Source organism: Mustelus asterias, chromosome 12, assembly GCF_964213995.1.
Source record: "Mustelus asterias chromosome 12, sMusAst1.hap1.1, whole genome shotgun sequence".
Taxonomy (NCBI): Eukaryota; Metazoa; Chordata; class Chondrichthyes; order Carcharhiniformes; family Triakidae; genus Mustelus; species Mustelus asterias.
This window is the reverse complement of record NC_135812.1, coordinates 76,485,622-76,504,773: the sequence shown is the minus strand read 5'-3', so window position 1 is coordinate 76,504,773 and position 19,152 is coordinate 76,485,622. Positions and strand designations below refer to the sequence as shown.

Below are 19,152 nucleotides of genomic sequence, written 5' to 3'. Positions count from 1 at the left end.
ACACTGATACAAGCAAAAACTGAAATTTAGGATGTTGGGAGTAAACTTAAAATCAAAACTGTTCAAGCCATTATTGTGAATGTAAAACTTTTTAAGACAAGAAAAGTTGTGTATGTAACTTTTGCACTCTGTGGTTAACCACAAACACTCGAGCGCTGACTAGTGACAAGCTGGGGTGAGCTATGTCTCATTTTAGTGTAAAAGTGCAAAGCAAGCAGGAATAGTCAGATAGCAAAGGACAAGAATAGTTAGGTAGCTCAGGGGCAGATGGCCTGAAAGGGGAACTAGTACATGTGATTGGGAGTTATTGATAACTAACTATTTTCAAGGGGCCCAATTGGCCAAAGTATGTAACCGCCTACGGCTTGATGCGAAACTGCCGAAGTTTGCGTTGTTTTAACGTATATAAATGCGCCTGCCGCCAAGCCAGATTGAGGAACTCTGCCTAGAGATCCTCCCGAAGCTTCGATTTAATAAACTACATGTTGAATCTCAAGTCTGATCTCCGAGTGGTGACTTTTCTCACAACAAGGAGATTGAAAGAGTTATAAAATACAAAAAAGGGATAGAAAATAAAGTAATAAGAACTGCAGAAAGTGAATGTAAAGAAAGAGATATCAAAGCTAACATTAAAGTTTTTATAAATATTAAGAAAAAAATAGATTGTAAAAGAGAATCTAAAGTTAAGTCAAGGGAAGAACTTATTGATTTTAATACAAGTTTTAAAAACATTAATGTAGAAAATAATGGGACTTAAGTTAGTCAAAACCCAGGACCTCAGAATATAGGTAATTTGGAGCAGTATTAAAAAGGATTGTGGCTGATTTTCAACCTCAAATCCACTTTCCCATCCAATCACCATAGCCCTTGATTCCTTTCGTCTAAAACTCTTTCTCAGCCATGAATATACTCAATGACTGATCACCCATAATTCTCCAGGATAGAGAATTCCAAAGTCCACAAGAAGAAATCTTTCATCTTAATCCTAAATGGTTGACCCCTTTTCCTGAGATTGTGACTCCACATTACAGATTTCCCAGCCAGGGAAAACAGTCTCATGACTACCTTGTCAAGCCATTCCAAGAATCTTACATCTTTCAATGAAATCAGCACTCAATCTCCTGAACTCCAAAACCTGTGGATGCGATTTTCTAGATCCGCTGCACTGCTCGAGTAGTGCAACGAGCTGTGAACTGTCAGCAGGGTGTGTGTGTATTTTGGGGGGGGGGGGGGGGGGGGGGTGCTGCTGTAGCAGGGGACGCTGGTGGTGAATTTCCTAGACCATTGGGGAGGAGGGCAATTGGGGGGGGGTGGGCAGTGTGCATACGACAATCTCCCTTCAGATTGGTGCATGCGCTGTGGCCCACTCAGCGTGCTGATGCCAACCTCTCAGGTGAGATTAGGCCCCACCCCACCTTACTGGCATGAATCCCCCGGCGGACTCTGTGAAGCACAGCATGCCGGAAATTCATCCCAAAAAACAGGCAGGAAGATCTCCTGTTTTCCCGTCCATTGGGCACTTAGTTCTTTCTGAGAAAGTCACCCCAATATGTCCATTCCACTCAACTTTCCCTCATTGACAGTTCTCTAGGCAGAGGAGTCAACCTGGCGAACCTTCATTGCAACTCCTCTCAGGCAAGTATACCCTTCCTAAGGTACAGAGCCCAAACTGTATAAGCTACTCCAAGGGTGGTCTCACCAAAGCCCGATGTAATTGCAGCAAGACATCCTTACTCTTGGAACAGTCCAAAGAAGAGTCATGTTCACCGCAAAACATCAACTCTGTTTTAACTCAACAGAGGTTGCCAGATCTGAATTTTCCAGCACTTTCTGTTCTAACTGCAGATGTCCAGCATAAACATTGTTTTGCTTTTATTTATACGAAATACTCACACTTCACTTTATATTCCATCTGTTACCTTCTTGTCCTCTCACTTAACCTTTGATACTATTGGTGTCCTCCTCATCGCTTTCTATCTTTATATTGTCAGTAAACTTGGATATATCACACTTGGTTCCCCCCAACTAAATCATTGTTATAGACTGCAAATTGTTGAGGATCAAGCCTGTGGCACTCCACTAATTGCACCCTACCTTATTGAAAATTACTTGTTAATTTCTACTCGTTTTCCGACATTAAGCAAATCTTTAATTCATGCCTAAATATTATCCTCAATCCCATTAGTATGACAAACCTCATGTGGTAACTTACTGACTACCTTCTGAATGTCCAAATATACAAAATCCACTGGTTTCCCTTTATTTCCATGCACCCCGGACATTCTCTCTTCCACCTTCTTCCGTCGAGAAAAAGATACAAAAGTCTGAGGACACGCACCAACCGACTCAAGAACAGCTTCTACATCAACGGGGACGAAGTAGAAAGGGTCGAGAGCTTCAGGTTTTTAGGTGTCCAGATCACCAACAACCTGTCCTGGTCCCCCCTTGCCGACACTATAGTTAAGAAAGCCCACCAACGCCTCTACTTTCTCAGAAGACTAAGGAAATTTGGCATGTCAGCTATGACTCTCGCCAACTTTTACAGATGCACCATAGAGAGCATTCTTTCTGGTTGTATCACAGCTTGGTATGGCTCCTGCTCTGTCCAAGGCCATGAATGTAGCCCAATCCATCACGCAAACCAGCCTCCCATCCATTGACTCTGTCTACACTTCCCGCTGCCTCGGCAAAGCAGCCAGCATAATTAAAGACCCCACGCACCCCAGACATTCTCTCTTCCACCTTCTTCCGTCGGGAAAAAGATACAAGTCTGAGGTCACGTACCAACAGACTCAAGAACAGCTTCTTCCTTGCTGCTATCAAGACTTTTGAATGGACTTATCTTGCATTTAAGTTGATCTTTCTCTACACCCTAACTATAACTGTAACACTACATTCTGCACTCTCTCATTTCCTTCTCTATGAACGGTATGTTTTGTCTGTATAACGCGCAAGAAACAATACTTTTCACTGTATGTTAATACATGTGACAATAATAAATCAAATCAAATCAAATAACCGATTCTGTCATTTTTTCCCTACTACTGATATCAAGCTAACTGGTCTATAATTCCCTGTTTTCACTCTCCCTCCTTTCTTGAAGAGTGGGCTTACGCTTGCTACCTTCCAATCCATATAGGGCCTTTCTAGAATCACAGGGGCAGTTCTGGACAATTAAATTCAATACATCTCTCCAGCTACTTCTTTTAAACTCAAAAAAGACTTGCATTTACTTCACACCTTTTATGACTTCATAATGCCCAAAACACTTCACAGCCGATGTTTTTTGAAGTATGTTCATTGGATATAGGAAAGAGGGCAGCTAACTTGCTCCCACAGACAGCAATGTAATAGGATTAGAGCATCTCTTTTTCAGTGATGTTGACTGGCCAGGACACCGGAAAAACCTCTCTGCACCTCTTTGAAACAGTGCAATGGAATTTTTATGCCTACCTGAGAGAACAGACAGGTCTTGTTATAAAGTCTCATCTGAAAGGCGGCTGCTCCAATAGCACAGCACTCCTTGAGTACTGCACTGTGTCAGCCTGGAAATTTTGCTCAAGTCTTTATAAAAAGTCCAAGGAATTGGTCGGCTTTTAGTTCCAGTAACTTCTCCAGTACCTTTTCTTCAGTAATATTCACTGAGCACGTTTTCTTCAGTAATATTCACTGAGCACGTTTTCTTCAGTAATATTCACTGATTTAAGTTCCTTGCATTCATTAATCCCTTGATTCCCCCACTATTTGTGTCTCCTGCATTGTGCGGACAGGTGCAAAATATTTGTTTATTGTCCTGCCATTTTCTTGCTCCCCATTAGTTTCTCCTGCCTCCGACTTTAAAGGATTCACATTTTCTCTTCCTAAGCTCTTCCTTTTCAGAGAAGGGAAGAAACTTAAAGAGGGAATTGCAGAGCTAACGGCCTCGGTAGCTGGAGGGACAGCCACCAATGGAGGAGCAATTAAAATTGGGAATGCTCAAGTGTCCAGAAATAGAGGGGTGCAGATACCTCGGAGAGCTGTGGACCTGTAGAAGATTACAGAGAGAAGGATGGGCGAGGTCAAGGGGGAATTTGAAATAAAGATGAAAATGTTAAATCTGTGTTGTTGTTTAAATGGGAGCCAACGTAATTAAGAAAGCACAGGAGTGGTGGGTGAACAGGGTACTTTGCAAGTTAGGTTAAGAGTAGCAGGATTCTTACAGGCTGTTTTTATATTTCTAGCTAGTTTACTCTCATATTCCATTTTCTTCCTCTGTCGATTTCTCACTGGGATGATTGAAGTGTTCCGACTGAGCTCACTAGATTTTGTTTGGTAAGGCTATCGAGAGATATGGAGCAATGGCAGGAAAATTGCCTCTTCCTTTTCCTAAGATGCAAGTGATACTGTAGACAATACATTGGTGCAATCAACTCAAACAACATCAGATTCAAAGGAGCCTGTAACTCATGTTCACTGATGCACCTACAGATTAAGGAGCTTTTCTTACCATAATTCTCAATCTCCTCAGGCATATCATAGTTAATAACATGCTGAATATTTGGGAAGTCCAAGCCTTTTGACGCTACATCAGTTGCCACAAGTACATCCTTGTTTCCCTCTCGGAAAGCCTCAATGGCTTTGGTCCGTTCTTCCTGGTCTGCAAAGAACCAAGAACATGAACAAATCAAATCAAACTCTTCAATCAGCTGGTATAAAGCTGTGATGTTAGGATCAACTCACACTAAGCACCTATACATTTAATCCTACAAAAGCCAAACTTCCTTTAAAAAATAAATCAAACCCTGAACTCTACTGAGCTTTCACACTCAGAAACAACAACTTGCTTTTGTAACACTTAAAACATTAGGAATGGACAATAAATGCTGTCCAGCCAGAGATACCCACAATCCATGAATGATTTTTTTAAAAATCCCAAGATGTATTATCAAACAAGATCGAACACTGAGTCACAAATGCTTGGTCAAAGAGGTATATTTTTAAGCAGTGAATTAAAGGAGGAGAAAGGGATAGAGAAGGGAAGAAACTTAAAGAGGGAATTGCAGAGCTAACGGCCTCGGTAGCTGGAGGGACAGCCACCAATGGAGGAGCAATTAAAATTGGGAATGCTCAAGTGTCCAGAAATAGAGGGGTGCAGATACCTCGGAGAGCTGTGGACCTGTAGAAGATTACAGAGAGAAGGATGGGCAAGGTCAAGGGGGAATTTGAAACAAAGATGAAAATGTTAAATCTGTGTTGCTTAAATGGGAGCCAACGTAATTAAGAAAGCACAGGAGTGATGGGTGAACAGGATGCTTTGCAAGTTAGGTTAAGGGTAGCAGGATTCTTTTTAACACAAGTTTACAAAGGGTGGAAGATGGGAGTCTGACCAGAAAAACATCTAAATAATCAAGTCTAGAGGTACAAAGCCATGGATGAGGGTTGCAGCAGCAGAAATCTGAGCCAGGAGTGGAGATAGGTGATAATACATAAGTGGAAGTAAGGAGCCTTGGAGATTGAGGGAATATGGGGTTAAACACAGCTCACATTTAAAGAGAATGCCAAAGATTGTAAGAGGAAATTAGGATAACCTGATACTAAAAGACTAATAAATCAGGGTAGACTCATTTAGAAATAAATATAGTACAGAAAAAGTATAAAGTATCTGAAAATACAGGAGGTACAGTTGCATAGAAACACATATAACCACTGTTAGAGATTTTAAATATCTATTTTTGAAATAGTCTGTACACCTTGGCCAAATAAATAAGGCATAATGGGATGAAAGCTAAGTGAGATGAACCACCTTCTTTAGGAACAATACAGCCACAGAGCACAGTTTGTATCAGCATAGGTTACAAGTTCCCAGACACTAACATGAATGGAGCAATTCAATTTCTACTGACAAAAAATGCTCAGCAGACAGTGAGAACGAGAACTTTTGAACTCTATGACCTATGTGATTGAGAGACAGTGGGAAAGGTACCTTTGAATTCTATAACCCATGTAATTAAAGTTGCTAAGAGACAAGTGGGCGGGAGCTTCTGGATTCTACGGACCAATGAATTCTCTTGCTGCCAGACAGTAGGATGTAATTGGCCATGGTAAATAATCCATATTAACATGATTGGTCCATCCTATTAAGATGGACAGAGTAGGAAGGCAGATGATTTATGAAAAAGTATAATTACAGAACATCTTGATAATATAATTAGAGTAATTTGAGCTGACTCAAAATGCTCTCCCTTCATGGTAGAACCAAGCCTGGGCAATAAAGTACGTTTTCAAACCAGAATTACTGTCTCTGGGGAGTTCTTTGTATTTGTTGAGCTGTATTAAGCCAGCAAAATACATAGGTCTCTGAAAAACTCCTACAGGAGTTAAACTCAGGTTAAATAAAATGCCAAGATTGTAAACAGGATGGTTCAGACTCGGGATAGCGACCAGGGAGCAAAAAAAAGAATGGCGCCTTGAGGCAGAGATAGAAAACAATAGGTTCAGTCTTCACACCAAACACACCACTTATGTCTACATCGATAAAATCCATACATCGTCATTATTTTAAACACTGTGGCATAACAAAATGTTTTCCACCAAACCCCAGATAGATGTCCGAATGGAATTTCCAACAATCTTCCTCTGAAGTTACAACTATTGCGGATAGCATAACTACAACATTTATAATATAAATATACATTGTTTATAATATGATGATACATTTATAATATATAACCATATAATTTAACATAACTGTACAATATCTATAACCAGGGATAAGGCTAGCCGAAGACAAAAAGTTCTGAAAAATCTTTGTTACGAACAAACGAAATAGGATCAGAAGTAGGTCATTCAGCCCCTCCAGTCTGCTCCGCCATTCAATAAGATCATGAATGATCTGTTTGTGTTTCGAGTTCCACATTCCCATTGATAACTTTTGATTTCCTTGCCTAACAAGAATCTACTCCGGCTTAAAAATATTCAATGACTTCGCCTCCACTGCTTTCTAAGGCAGAGAGATCCAGAGTTGCACAATGTTCTGAGGGAAAAAAATTCTCCTCAACTCTTCCCTAAAAGGGTGAGCTCTAATTCTAAAACAGTGCCAGCTAGTTCTGGACTCACCCACAGGAGGAAACATCCTTTCCATGTCCAACTTGTCAAGACCACTCAGAATCTTATATATTTCAATCAATTCACTTCTCACTCTTTTAAACTTCGGTGGGAACAAGCCCATTCTGTCCAAGTTTTTGTCATAAGAGAACCCAGTCATTCCAGGTTTCAATCTTGTGAACCTCCTTTGAACCACCTCCAACACATTCAGATCCTTCCTTAAATAAGGAGTTCAAAACCATACACAATCTTCAAGATGTGATCTCACCAATACTCTACATAACGGAAACATAACAATTATTATGTTCAATTTGTCTGGTAATAAAGGAGAGCATTTCATTAGCCTTCTTAATTATTTGTTGTATCTGCATACTGACGTTTTGTGAATCATACACCAGAACACCTAGAACCCTCTGCACCTTGGAATTCTGAAGCCACTCTCCTTTTAAGTAATAATTTGCTTTTTATTCTTCCTACAAAATTAAACATGTTCACATTTACCCACATTATACTCCATCTGCCAGATTTCTGCCCACGCACTAAACCTATGTACATCCATCTGCAACCTCCTTATGTCCTCTTCACAGCATACTTTCCTACCTATTTTTGTATCAACTGCAGTTATTACCACGTCTTTGAACCCCTCACCTAAGTCATTGATATACATTGTAAAAAGTTTTGGCCTCAGCACGAACACCTGTGGGACTCTACTTGTCACATCAGGATAATCAGGAAAAGACCCAGTTATGCATGCTCTCTGTTTTCTGACAGTCAGCCAATCTTTTTTCCAAGCTAATATGTTACCCCCTACACCATAAGCTTTTATTTTCTACAATAATCTTTGATATAACATCATACCAAATACCTTCTGGAAATCTAAGTACAGCAGGCTCTCCTTTTATCCAAAGCTCATGTTAGTCCTTCGCAGAACTTGAATAAATTGGGTTAAACATGATTTCCCTGTCACAAAACCATGCTGACTCTTCCCGATTTCCTTGACTTTTTTCTAAGTGCCCAGCTATAACCTCCTTAATTATTGGTTCAAATACCTTTCCCACGACAGATGTCAAGCTAATTGGACTGTAGCTTTCTGTTTTCTCCCACTCTCCCTTCTTGAATAGGGAGTTACATTAGTTACATTCTAGTCTGATGGAACCTTTCCAGAATCAAGGAAATTCAGGAAAATTAACACCAACGCATCTAGTATCTCATTAACCATCTCTTTTAAGACCCTAGGAGCAAGTCCATCAAGATTCAAAGACGTATCAGACAGCAGTTCCATCAGTATGATCAGTACCACTTCCCTAGTGATTGTAATTTCACCAAGTTCCTCCCTCCCTTTCACCTCCTTATTTACAGCTATTACTGGAATGTTTTTGTATCTTCTATAGTGAAAACAGAAGCAAGATGTGTGTTCGTTTCACCACCATTTTCTTATTATCCACTATACTCTCTAGAGGACCAACACTCATTTTACTTGTGCTTTTCCTTTTTAAATATCAGTAGAAACTTGTGCTATCTGTTTTTACATTTCTAGCTCGCTTCCCCTCATTCTCCAATTTCTTTCTTCTGATTAACCTTGGTATTCCAGTTCACTTCAGTGAGCTCAGCTTTCATGCTCACATAGTTTCCCTTATTTATGTTTGGACCCACTCTTCACCCGTTTAAACTGGATGCAAAGTTCAATCATGTTGTGGGCGCTGCTACCTCAGGGTGCCTTTACTCTGAGGTCATTAGTAATTAGGTCCCATTGGAGACATTGGCGGAGGTTGGAAAAAATAGTAAAAGGGCACACCTGCATTATCCAAAAGTCAGATTTTTGCCACATGATGAAAACTTTGCATCCTTGTATAGCATACACACACACACACACACACACGAGTACTTCAGAGACGGAAATCTCTTACTTAAGCAAGATGTTACACTCTTGGTCAATTGTTTTCCTATTTGGAAGTATAAGCTGAACCTCCTCATTCATCTTTCTGCTCCTCTCCCAAAGGTGATGACAGGTGCCAGGGTACAAATTTGAGGACAGATAATTTGAGTTGAAACTTACCTTTCCCCCCGTGAATGGCAACGGCCTCCACACCCTTCAAGAGCAGGTATTCATGGATGGCATCCACATCAGCTTTCTTCTCTGCAAATATTAACACCTGAAATGTATATCAAAGCTGGTCATTTGTCACGGAGTTAACACATCACAATATACTTTTATGATATATATATATTTTATACATATATATAATATACATAGATATAATATCAATATGAGTACTTCATCAAATTTTAAAAACTGGACAAAGATTTTATAAATTATTTTTAGAGGCAGCACGGTGGCACAGTGGTTAGCACTGCTGCCTCACAGCACCAGGGACCCGGGTTCAATTCCCGGCTTGGGTCACTGTCTGTGTGGAGTTTGCACATTCTCCCCGTGTCTGCGTGGGTTTCCTCCGAGTGTTCACGTTTCTTCCCACAGTCCAAAGATGTGCAGGTTAGGTGGATTGGCCATGCTAAGTTGTCCTTTAGTGTCGGGGGACCAGCTAGGGTAAATGCATGGGGTTATGGGGATACGGCCTGGGTGGGAGTGTGGTCGGTGCAGACTCGACGGGCCAAATGGCCTCCTTCTGCACTGTGGGATTCTGTGATTCTATTAAAAGCTGAAGACACATCTGCAATTCTGAACAAAAGGAGTTTTCTGGCAACATCAAAGAAGTTGGTACTTCGTTATCTCTATTGATACGCTAATGACCCTTGGCTGCAAAGATCAAAGGAAATTCTACAAAGGTCATTTACATGGGTTTTATAAACTTCCAGAGTCTACCAGTCTGCTAGGACAAAAGACCCTGCAATCTCCTTTGAAATTTTTAATGACTGGACCATTAACAATCTCCAGAAACGAGACGAAGAAAGAGAAATCCTTTGTCAAAGCCAAGTATTGGGAGGCATATAACATGACTCTCTAGCTGGAGGAACCTATAGCAATGTCATGTTGTACTACCAGTTTGCCATCTTCAATCTAGCAAGCAGCAACTCAAAACAAGGACTCAGTCCAGGTGAGCGCCTGAACACACCCATCCCCCCAATCTTGGCTATTTCCACTAGAACTTTTGTAGCAGCACCTACAAGATTAATTAATGTTTATGTGCATATAATTTTGTGGAAGTCATTGCTCTTGGAAAAGCGAATCATCCAGCATCAGTATTCAACCTGCCGATCTCTGTGAAGGAATACACCGTTGGACTTCGAGTCAGGACGCATGTGAAACAATAATTCCTTATTCTGTGGTCTTTGCCTTTCTCTATCCCCCTCTTTTATTGTATGAGTGAAAAAGGAGGCGACGTGGCGACCCTCCTCTCGTCTATGAGTGTGCGCGAATAAACTACCCCCCTGAGTTTACACTATCTTGAATTTGCTATGGGGTTAACAGAAATTGGATCACACCGAAACTGAAGACATGAGAAATACACCACTGTTTATAAAGGGTATCAAAATCAAAACATCTTTGTTCACGGACAGAAGGTGAGAGGAGAAATCTTTGCTACTGTATGTGCGTTTAAATTAAACTCCTGCTATCTGTACCAACCTTGCAGGTGTTTTTCAGATTACAAAAATCCCTTCATTTGGCACTGTTTCTTTGGAATTCTCAGCTAAAAACAAAAGAGATATTTCCTAACCAGAAACAGGCTTCTTATATTCCCTCTGTCATTTTGAAAAAAAATCTCAGAGTACTGTTTAGGATACATGAACCGCTCACTATCTGAAACCTTGTTGACTCCAGTCCCAGAAGGCAATGGTCACATCTCATATGGTGTTAGAACCACGCACACATACACACATCTATCCAAACATCCTTGCAAAACACACATACATGGGACACACAAACAAACTCATGTGCACACACAGAAGAAACATGTATATGCACATCCAACTGCACACAAATACATATACACACATCTACAAGGTGAACTGAAAGAACGTGCTAAGCCTCCTTCTAGGACCTTTCAAACCTGTGACCTCTATAGCCTTGAAGGACAAGGGCAGCTTGTGCATGGGAACACGGCCAACCAGCAAGTTCCACTCCGAGTTAAATATCATCGCTGGGTGAAAATTCTGGAACTCCCCTCCCTAACAGCATCATATATGTACACCACATGGCCTACAGCAATAAAAGAAGGCAGCTCATCACCATCTTCTCATGGACAATTAGGGATTGATAATAAATGCTGGCCTAGCCAGGCAACACCCACATCCAATGAATGAATTTTTAAAATGTATGCACAAATGCAGGTACACAAACAAAGAAATAAACAAATGCATTAGTGTGAATACAAACATGCGTGCATGTATAAGCTTGTATGCATCAACGTGTACACATAGAAATGCACACAGACCGAACCAACACGCATATATACACAAACACATACACCGACATGCATGCATGACATTTCATAGCACCTTTTCCATTGTAGAACATCACAAGATGCTTCACAGGTGTGTTATCAAACAAAGTTTAGCACTAAGCCATATATGGAGATTTTTTTTAAAAAACCTGAGTTTTAAAAAGGTTTTAAGAAGTGCCTTAAAGAACAGAGATGGAGAGGTTAGGGAGGGAATTCCAGAGCTCTTGGTCCATGCAACCGAAGGCACAACACAAACGTGCGCACAATTACTGGTCACAGGCTGATCAGCATAGAGGGGCTGGGTAGAGATAAATACTTCCCCCTGCTCTCAGTGGCCCTCAGGTGGCAGGTTTCAGAGCAGGATGGTTACCTCATTCATGTGTGCAAATTGCGGGCCAGGGACTCTTTCCTACTAAACACAGGTTACACAAAGCACAGGAAGCACTCTACAAACCTAAAAATACTATTTATTTATTTTCATTGAAAACTTACTCCAGGGCAGCACGGTAGCACAGTGGTCAGCACTGCTGCTTCACACCGCCAGGGACCCGGGTTCGATTTCCGGCTTGGGTCACTGTCTGTGTGGAGTTTGCACGTTCTTCCCGTGTCTGCGTGGGTTTCCTCCGGGTACTCCGGTTTCCTCCCACATTCTGAAAGACGTGCTGGTTAGGTGCATTGACCCGAACTGGCACCGGAGTGTGGCGACTAGGGGAATTTCACAGTAACTTCTTTGTGCCTCATTTGTACCTAATAAATAAACTTTACTTATATTGAAATACGCCCTACAGTATATAATTGCAATTGTATAAAGCTTTGGTTAGACCCATTTAGAAATCTGCGCTCAATTCTGGCCACTGTGCCTCAGGAAGGAATACTGGATTTTGAGGAGCTGCAGAGTAAAGTCACTAGAATGATGCTAAAGCTAAAAGGGTTAAGTTATGAGAACAGGTTATTCAGACTAGGCTTACATTGCCTCGAATAAAGACTAAGTTAAGGTGTTTAATTAATGGTTTTAAGATGATCGAAGGATTTGATAGGGTGGAGTCAGAGAGTCATAACAAAAGGCATTGCAGCTCATTGAGTCCATGCCAGGTTTCTGTAGAGCAGTCAGTCCCATTCCCCAACTATAACCCCATGGTTCTGCAGGTTTCTTTCCTTCAAGCATCCAACCAATTTCCTTTTGACATAATTGTTTGACTCTACTTCCATTGAGTTCCAGATTATTACCACTCACTGGGTAAGAAAATAAATCTTCCACCCACTCCAGCATCTCTTGCCCAAAACTTTTAATCTGGGTCCCCTGCCCTTGTACCATCAGCAAATGGGAACAGCATTTCTTTGTCTACCTTATTTAAACCAGTCTCAATCTCCTATACCTCTACCAAATCTCCCCTCAACTTCCTTTGTTCCAAGGAGAGCAACCCCAGCTTCTCGAGCTTCTTGTAGTTAAAATCCCCCATCCCTGGAACCATTCTGATAAATCTCCTCTGCACTCCCTCAAGAACCTTCACATCTTGGTGACCAAAACTGGATGCAAGACTCTAGATGTAGCCTAACAGAGCTTTGCAAAGATTTGGCATAACTTTGTACCAATACCTCTATTTATAAAGTCCAAGACACCATGTGCTTTGCTAACCACTCTCTCAAAATGTCCTGGTGCCTTCAAAGGGTTTCCTAACAGTCAGTAACACTCCTTAAGCAGGTGCAGAAGTACATGTTAAGTACAGAGTAAAGCTTCCTCTACACAGTCCCATCAAACAATCCAAAGATAGGCACAATACAGGAGAGATGCACGGTGACACAGTGTTTAGCGCTACTGCCCCACAGCGCCAGGGACTGGGTTCTATTCCCGACTTGAGTCACTGTCTGTGTGGAGTTTGCATGTTCTCCCTGTGTCTGCGTGTGTTTCCTCCAAGTGCTCCGGTTTCTTCCCACAGTCCAAAGATGTGCAGGTTAGGTAGATTAGCCATGCTAAATTGCCCCTTAGTGTCAGGGAGACTAGCTAAGGTAAATGCATGGGGTTATGGGGATGGGGCCCGGGTGGGATCGTGGTTGGTGCAGACTCGATGGGCCGAATGGCCTCCTCCTGCACTGTAGGATTCTATGATTCTATTACTCCCAGGACAGGTAAAGCACAGGTTGGATACTGTATGTGCAACATACTCTTCACGTGCCTCAGAGATGACCAACAGTTCTCACACTATGCACAAAAGAAAACTTTGTGCATTGTGTCCATCAATTACTGGATGAATGTCTGATTACACAAAGTGGCCAAACAGTAAAACTGGACTAGACTGAAGTGAAGTCATTTACCGGAGGTGGAGTCTTCTGCAGACATTCCAGCAAGTACACCATCTTAGCTTCTTCCTTCACGTATTCCACCTCCTAAACACAAGAGGACATTCACATTTCATTCGTGTTGATCAGCACTCTAAAAGATTCTCTAAGGAACGGGTGAGATGTCAGAATTGCTTAACGTTTTCAGCATGAACACCAAACCATCCAACTCACCAACAATCTTTGAGTCTCACCATCAACTTAAAAAGAGGACTATTTAACACTGACCTGTACTGTGTAAAATATTTCAGAACCACAGGTTGCTCAAAGAACTCACACACAATACTATAAATCCTTATGTTGATTGTGGAATAAAGTTTGGCCTCGACTCTTCTTTGGAATATTTCCATTGGATCTTTCGTGATCACCCGAGAGAAGACTGCGCTTGGTTTAATACATTATCCATATGTCAGCACTCTGGAGAGTGCAGCACTGCACAATACCGAGATTGGCAGTCTAGACTTTGGGCAGGATTTTACAACCTCGCTCAAGCGAGACTGGAAATTCTCGCTCGAGGTCAACGAACATTTCCGTTATCCGCCCCTTGCCTGCTCGATTCTGTGGCGGGTGGGCCGGTAGAATTCCGACATTTGTGTTTAAGTCTCTGGAATGAAGTTTGATCCCATGACCTTCTGACTCAAGAGAGAGTATAAAAGGTTGTGCATTCACACCTTCTCCACCAAGCCACAAATAACCAACAAATATTTTTTTCAAATTACAGGACAAAACAAGAGGACTTTCTGGAACTAAAACAGAAAATACTGAAAACATACAGCAATCAGGAGAAGAAACAGAGTTAACGTTTCGGGTCAAGGAACTTTCATCAGATTATCCTCTGCTGACTTGCTGAATTGTTCCAGTACTTCTGTTTTTATTTCGGATTTGCAGCATGTGTAGTATTCTGCTTCAGGAATGCCTGGAACCTTCTTTGACTAGTACACATACAATTTGGAGTTGTACAAAAAGAATAAAGGACTCTGTTGATGTTCGTTAAATCAAAAATTATCAGATGGAGCTCAGAGTGAAACTATTTTCTAATCCTAGGTTGAAGAGTTCCTTTAAAACCCTTGTTTTTACACGGGTTCACTATATCACACAGTATCTAGATGAATTTACTCTTTCCATCTCACCTGGATCACATCTAAGCTGGCAGCTCCTGCCCGGCCCACATTGATGGTGATGGGCTTCACGAGGGCACTCTTGGCAAAGTTCTGAATCTTTTTCGGCATGGTGGCACTGAAAAGCAGAGTCTGACGTTGGCCCTGTGGGAAGGTGTAAAATGAGGTGAATATGAGCTATAAAAAAAGCATCAAACTACAGAGACAAATGGAAAGTCAAAGCTTTGCATTTCTGGCCACAGATCAAAACGCCCATCCCATTCCAACTGAACATCAACTTCTCCTTTCAGGAGTGTGCCTTGTAATTCAAGACACACTCCTGGCCCATATTCATGACTGCTATGTCCATAAGGTCCGTTTTAGGAAGACAGTGGAGAGTCTTTTCCTTTAATTTCCCCTCTCCCAGGGGAAAAGGCAGCTACCCTAGACTAGATAATTAAACTCACTCACATATCCATCCCAGTCCGGAGTGCACAGAGGTCAGGACTAAAAGCAATACTACCAAGCAATTGCGGGGGTGTAGGGGGGGAGCAGGACCTGTCCCAGGGCCCTGGGTAATGGAGGACATAATAACCGAAAGGGGTAATAATCAGAAATGCCATTCCTGATGACTAATGAGCATTAAGTGAGAGAAGGGTCAAATACTGCTGTGGTTCACTCACCCAGTCAAGTATTCGGCCTACACCATCCACCAAGGCTGTCCAAAGGTGTCCAGAAAACTGTAACTAACATCAGTCGGTGTAGAGAGGAAGAAGGGGAAAGCAAATAGAGGGAAATGGTGCTGGGGACAGAAGGGATAGCGTGTAGTCTGGACATACTTCACTGACACCACCAGATTTCAGTGAGGAAAGGACTAGGGAGGGGAGGGGAGATATAACTCACTGCACCTATTTTAATTCAATTACAATTTTTGCAGGCTTTTCCCAGTTCACTTCATGAAGCTAGGTGAGCAACAAGCAACCTGAACTAATCTCTGTACGACAACACTTTTTCCCAAAGATAGTTAGAGGAAGTGCTGCAGTCGACATTCACCTTAAAATAGGAGAAAATGGTGCGAATATCCTCCTCAAAACCCATGTCAATCATCCTATCTGCTTCGTCCAATGCCAGGTACCGACAGATGTCCAAACCAACCATCTTTTTCTGCAGAAGATCCATCAAACGACCAGGAGTGGCGACCATCATGTGCACACCTCTGCAGAATGACAGGGAGTTAGTTGGCTTTAAAACATCATATCCGTAGGCATTTGCAATGAGACATTTGTTCTTCCCCTGGACAAAATACAAGTCAGTTTCCTGCAACTATCACTGCAGGAAGTGTGATCCAGCAGTGACTATTTGGCTCTACACTTGAGATAGGTGATATCCCCGACGCAGTCAATTTCACCCTTGCCCATAATCACTAGCTAAGACTGAGGATCCCTTACCCTCCTACCCCACCCAACATCTAGGCAGCAGCTGTGATGAAGACACAGATTTGAACTCCAGTCTCCTTTGCAATTGAATTAAAAGAGGCAGCTTACAGTAAGGATCATGCCAAGTTATAGTCCAGGAGGCCATTCAGCACATTGTGCTATTTTTGTCTGTTTCAAATGCTAGTCATATTTATCCTGATGTAATTGTCCTGGTTCACCTGTTCCACGACAAATCATTCCAATCAAAACAACCCGCCATTTAAAGACCTCTCTCTCAACTCCAGTGGTGACAACTTTAAATGGACAATTCTTCATCACTGACCCTGCAAACAAAGGAAATTATCCTTCTCTATTGGCAAGAAACTGAGGTTGTATAAAGTGATCTATATTTGTATTGTTAGATATTAGAAACGGGGTATAAATTTAAATCGGTTTAAATTAGTGTTTTTGTGTAAGCAAGGGCACAACTCTCGTTAGATTCATGTTAAACAAAGATGTTTGCATGTATGGAGGTTTTGGTTTCATTTCAAACTGTGGGAGAGGACCTTTTGAGTTTTAGTGTTTAACTGCATTCTGGCTGTTGGAAATGGAAGCTAGAGAGGGCACAGCTCTCAACTCTGCAAGAAGTAGAAAAGTTATAGTAGGAGTAATAGGCATGAACGCAAGCTCCAGAGAAACTAAAAGGCAGTTAGTTCAAGAAACTAGTAGTTTCCTGGAAGTTTAAAGTTAAAGGAACAAAGAGGAACTGCCATTGATAAAGACAAAGCTGGAAGTGCAGACCTGGGTGAAATTGTCTAGGGTAAGGTAAGACACCTGAAGTTTGGTGTCCTTATTCTCAGCCTTTGGAACAATAGTACTCGGTTGGGGACTGGGTATTGGTGTTTTGTGTAGGCATTTGGATGTTTTTGGGAATTCAAAACAAAGGAACACTGACAGGAGAGTTGGAAAACCTGGAGGTAGATCCTTGCTAAAACAGCTGAGAAAAAGCCTTGTTTAAAAGGATATTTGGAAAATCTGGCAGTGGATTCTTAATGAAAACAGCTGAGGGAAAGAAGATCTTAAAGCCTGCCTTTTTGAGAGTGGAGTTTGGAAACACTCGCATGACAATCATCTGGGGGGTGTTTGAGGAGAAACCCACAGAAGATCAATTGCGTGGTATCTGCCACTGGGTTTCAGAGTGGAGTGTTGTCTGACCACAGTTAGCCTGTTCGGTTACAGGGATTGTATGTTTATTGAGAACATTACAGCATAAGGTATATTGTGTAACCTGTATTATCACTGAAATCTGTGTACAATTGAGAAGCTAGGCGGGAATGAAGGAGCACTGCATTGTAATCAAACTTTTCACGTTGAATAAAGAATTTTTTCTTGCTGTTAAAAGCTGATTGGCAGTCTGACTGACTCTGTTCCTCCTCATTTTCTCAAAAAAAAGTAATTCTGGGATCTTCCTGCGTACTTATAACATCAACTGGGATCGTAGCACTATTCACTCCATCAACACCCTTCATCATTTTAAAAACCTCCTTTATCTAAATTGACTCTTATCCATTACTGCTCAAATGGAAACAGTCCCGATATCTTAAGTATTTCCACACAACTGTCAGTTCCTAGCCCTTGCACTATCCTAAAGAACGTACACTCTCTCTGAATTTGTCATATTTATAATAGGGCACTCAAAATCATGCATAATGCTCTCAATGGGACCTCATCAAGCCTTTCTACAACGTGATCAACATATTTTTACTCTGGCACCCAATTACTGTAGTAAAAGCTCCAAAATTCTACTTCCATTTTAATGGTTTGATATGCTATTATTCTGAGAGGTATTTTTTGTCCGAGATGTCCCCAATCCTCCACAATTTTCAGTCTCTTTACATTCAATCTATACACCCATTATTCATTTTTCCCTTCCAGAAAATACTTTTCCAAACACTCCTGCATTGTTTGCAATATGCTTATACTCTCATTTGTGGCCTTAAGAATTAAGAAAAATTCACAATATACACAAGTGTTCTCTAAGGAAAGGACAAAGAAATAAATATATTCTCCTTAAAATGTGATTCAACATTTCTGAATAAGAGGTCAGATCACCCAATTTTCTGGCCAATATTCATCCCTCAACCAACATAACTGAAACACATTATCCGGCCATTTTCTAACTAGTGTTTACGGGATCTTGCCGTGTGCAAAACAGCTGCCAGGTTTCCTTCAGAGGCTGTCTACAAAATGCAGAGCTGAGTTCCACTCTGGAACTCTTTCACAGGGATCTATCAGTCTACCTTATCCTACCAATTCACAGTGGAGAATGACCATGGGACAGAAGGCAGTGATCTTCTGATGTTGTCTTTCTGGGAAAGGCAGGAACAGAAGGCAATTAAAATATTGCACGTACCGTTTGACAACCTCCATTTGCTCCTTGATGGACATGCCACCAATGCAGAGTGCACAGCGAAGCTGGGGAAAGCCATCCTCTTCTAGCAGGCGGCAGTAATAATCAATAATCCCATGGGTCTGCCTCGCTAATTCTCTCTGCATGGCAAGGAAGACAACATTTTCTTCAGCCTTTTTGCACACACCTAAAATCTATATCACCACATCTCTAGGCACAAAAAACACAGCAATTCCACATCAGTAATGTCAGCATAAACACTAATGAGCAACACTAAATTAAAATCATATGTACTGATCTTCACAGCCCAGGCTCCTGTGGGAAGGAAGGTACAGACATGAGATGGTGTCATTGGCAACAGCCTGTGACGTCAATAGGTTTCGGCTTTGATTTGAATTCAAGCTGCTCCT

At 41.5% G+C, this 19,152-nt stretch overlaps 1 protein-coding gene across 1 annotated transcript in view; it reads right to left on the bottom strand.

The window, feature by feature from the left end:
* The window catches only part of ddx41 (DEAD (Asp-Glu-Ala-Asp) box polypeptide 41), a 43,950-nt gene that overhangs the window by 6,801 nt on the left and 17,997 nt on the right, over positions 1-19,152 (bottom strand). Inside the window, exons 9-14 of the mRNA XM_078225457.1 lie at positions 18,746-18,882; positions 15,971-16,133; positions 14,951-15,082; positions 13,797-13,868; positions 9,140-9,236; positions 4,487-4,636 (exon numbers count right to left, since the gene is read on the bottom strand). Of these exons, the coding sequence (XP_078081583.1) occupies positions 4,487-4,636; positions 9,140-9,236; positions 13,797-13,868; positions 14,951-15,082; positions 15,971-16,133; positions 18,746-18,882 (751 nt within the window). The remainder of the gene's footprint in view (positions 1-4,486; positions 4,637-9,139; positions 9,237-13,796; positions 13,869-14,950; positions 15,083-15,970; positions 16,134-18,745; positions 18,883-19,152) is intronic.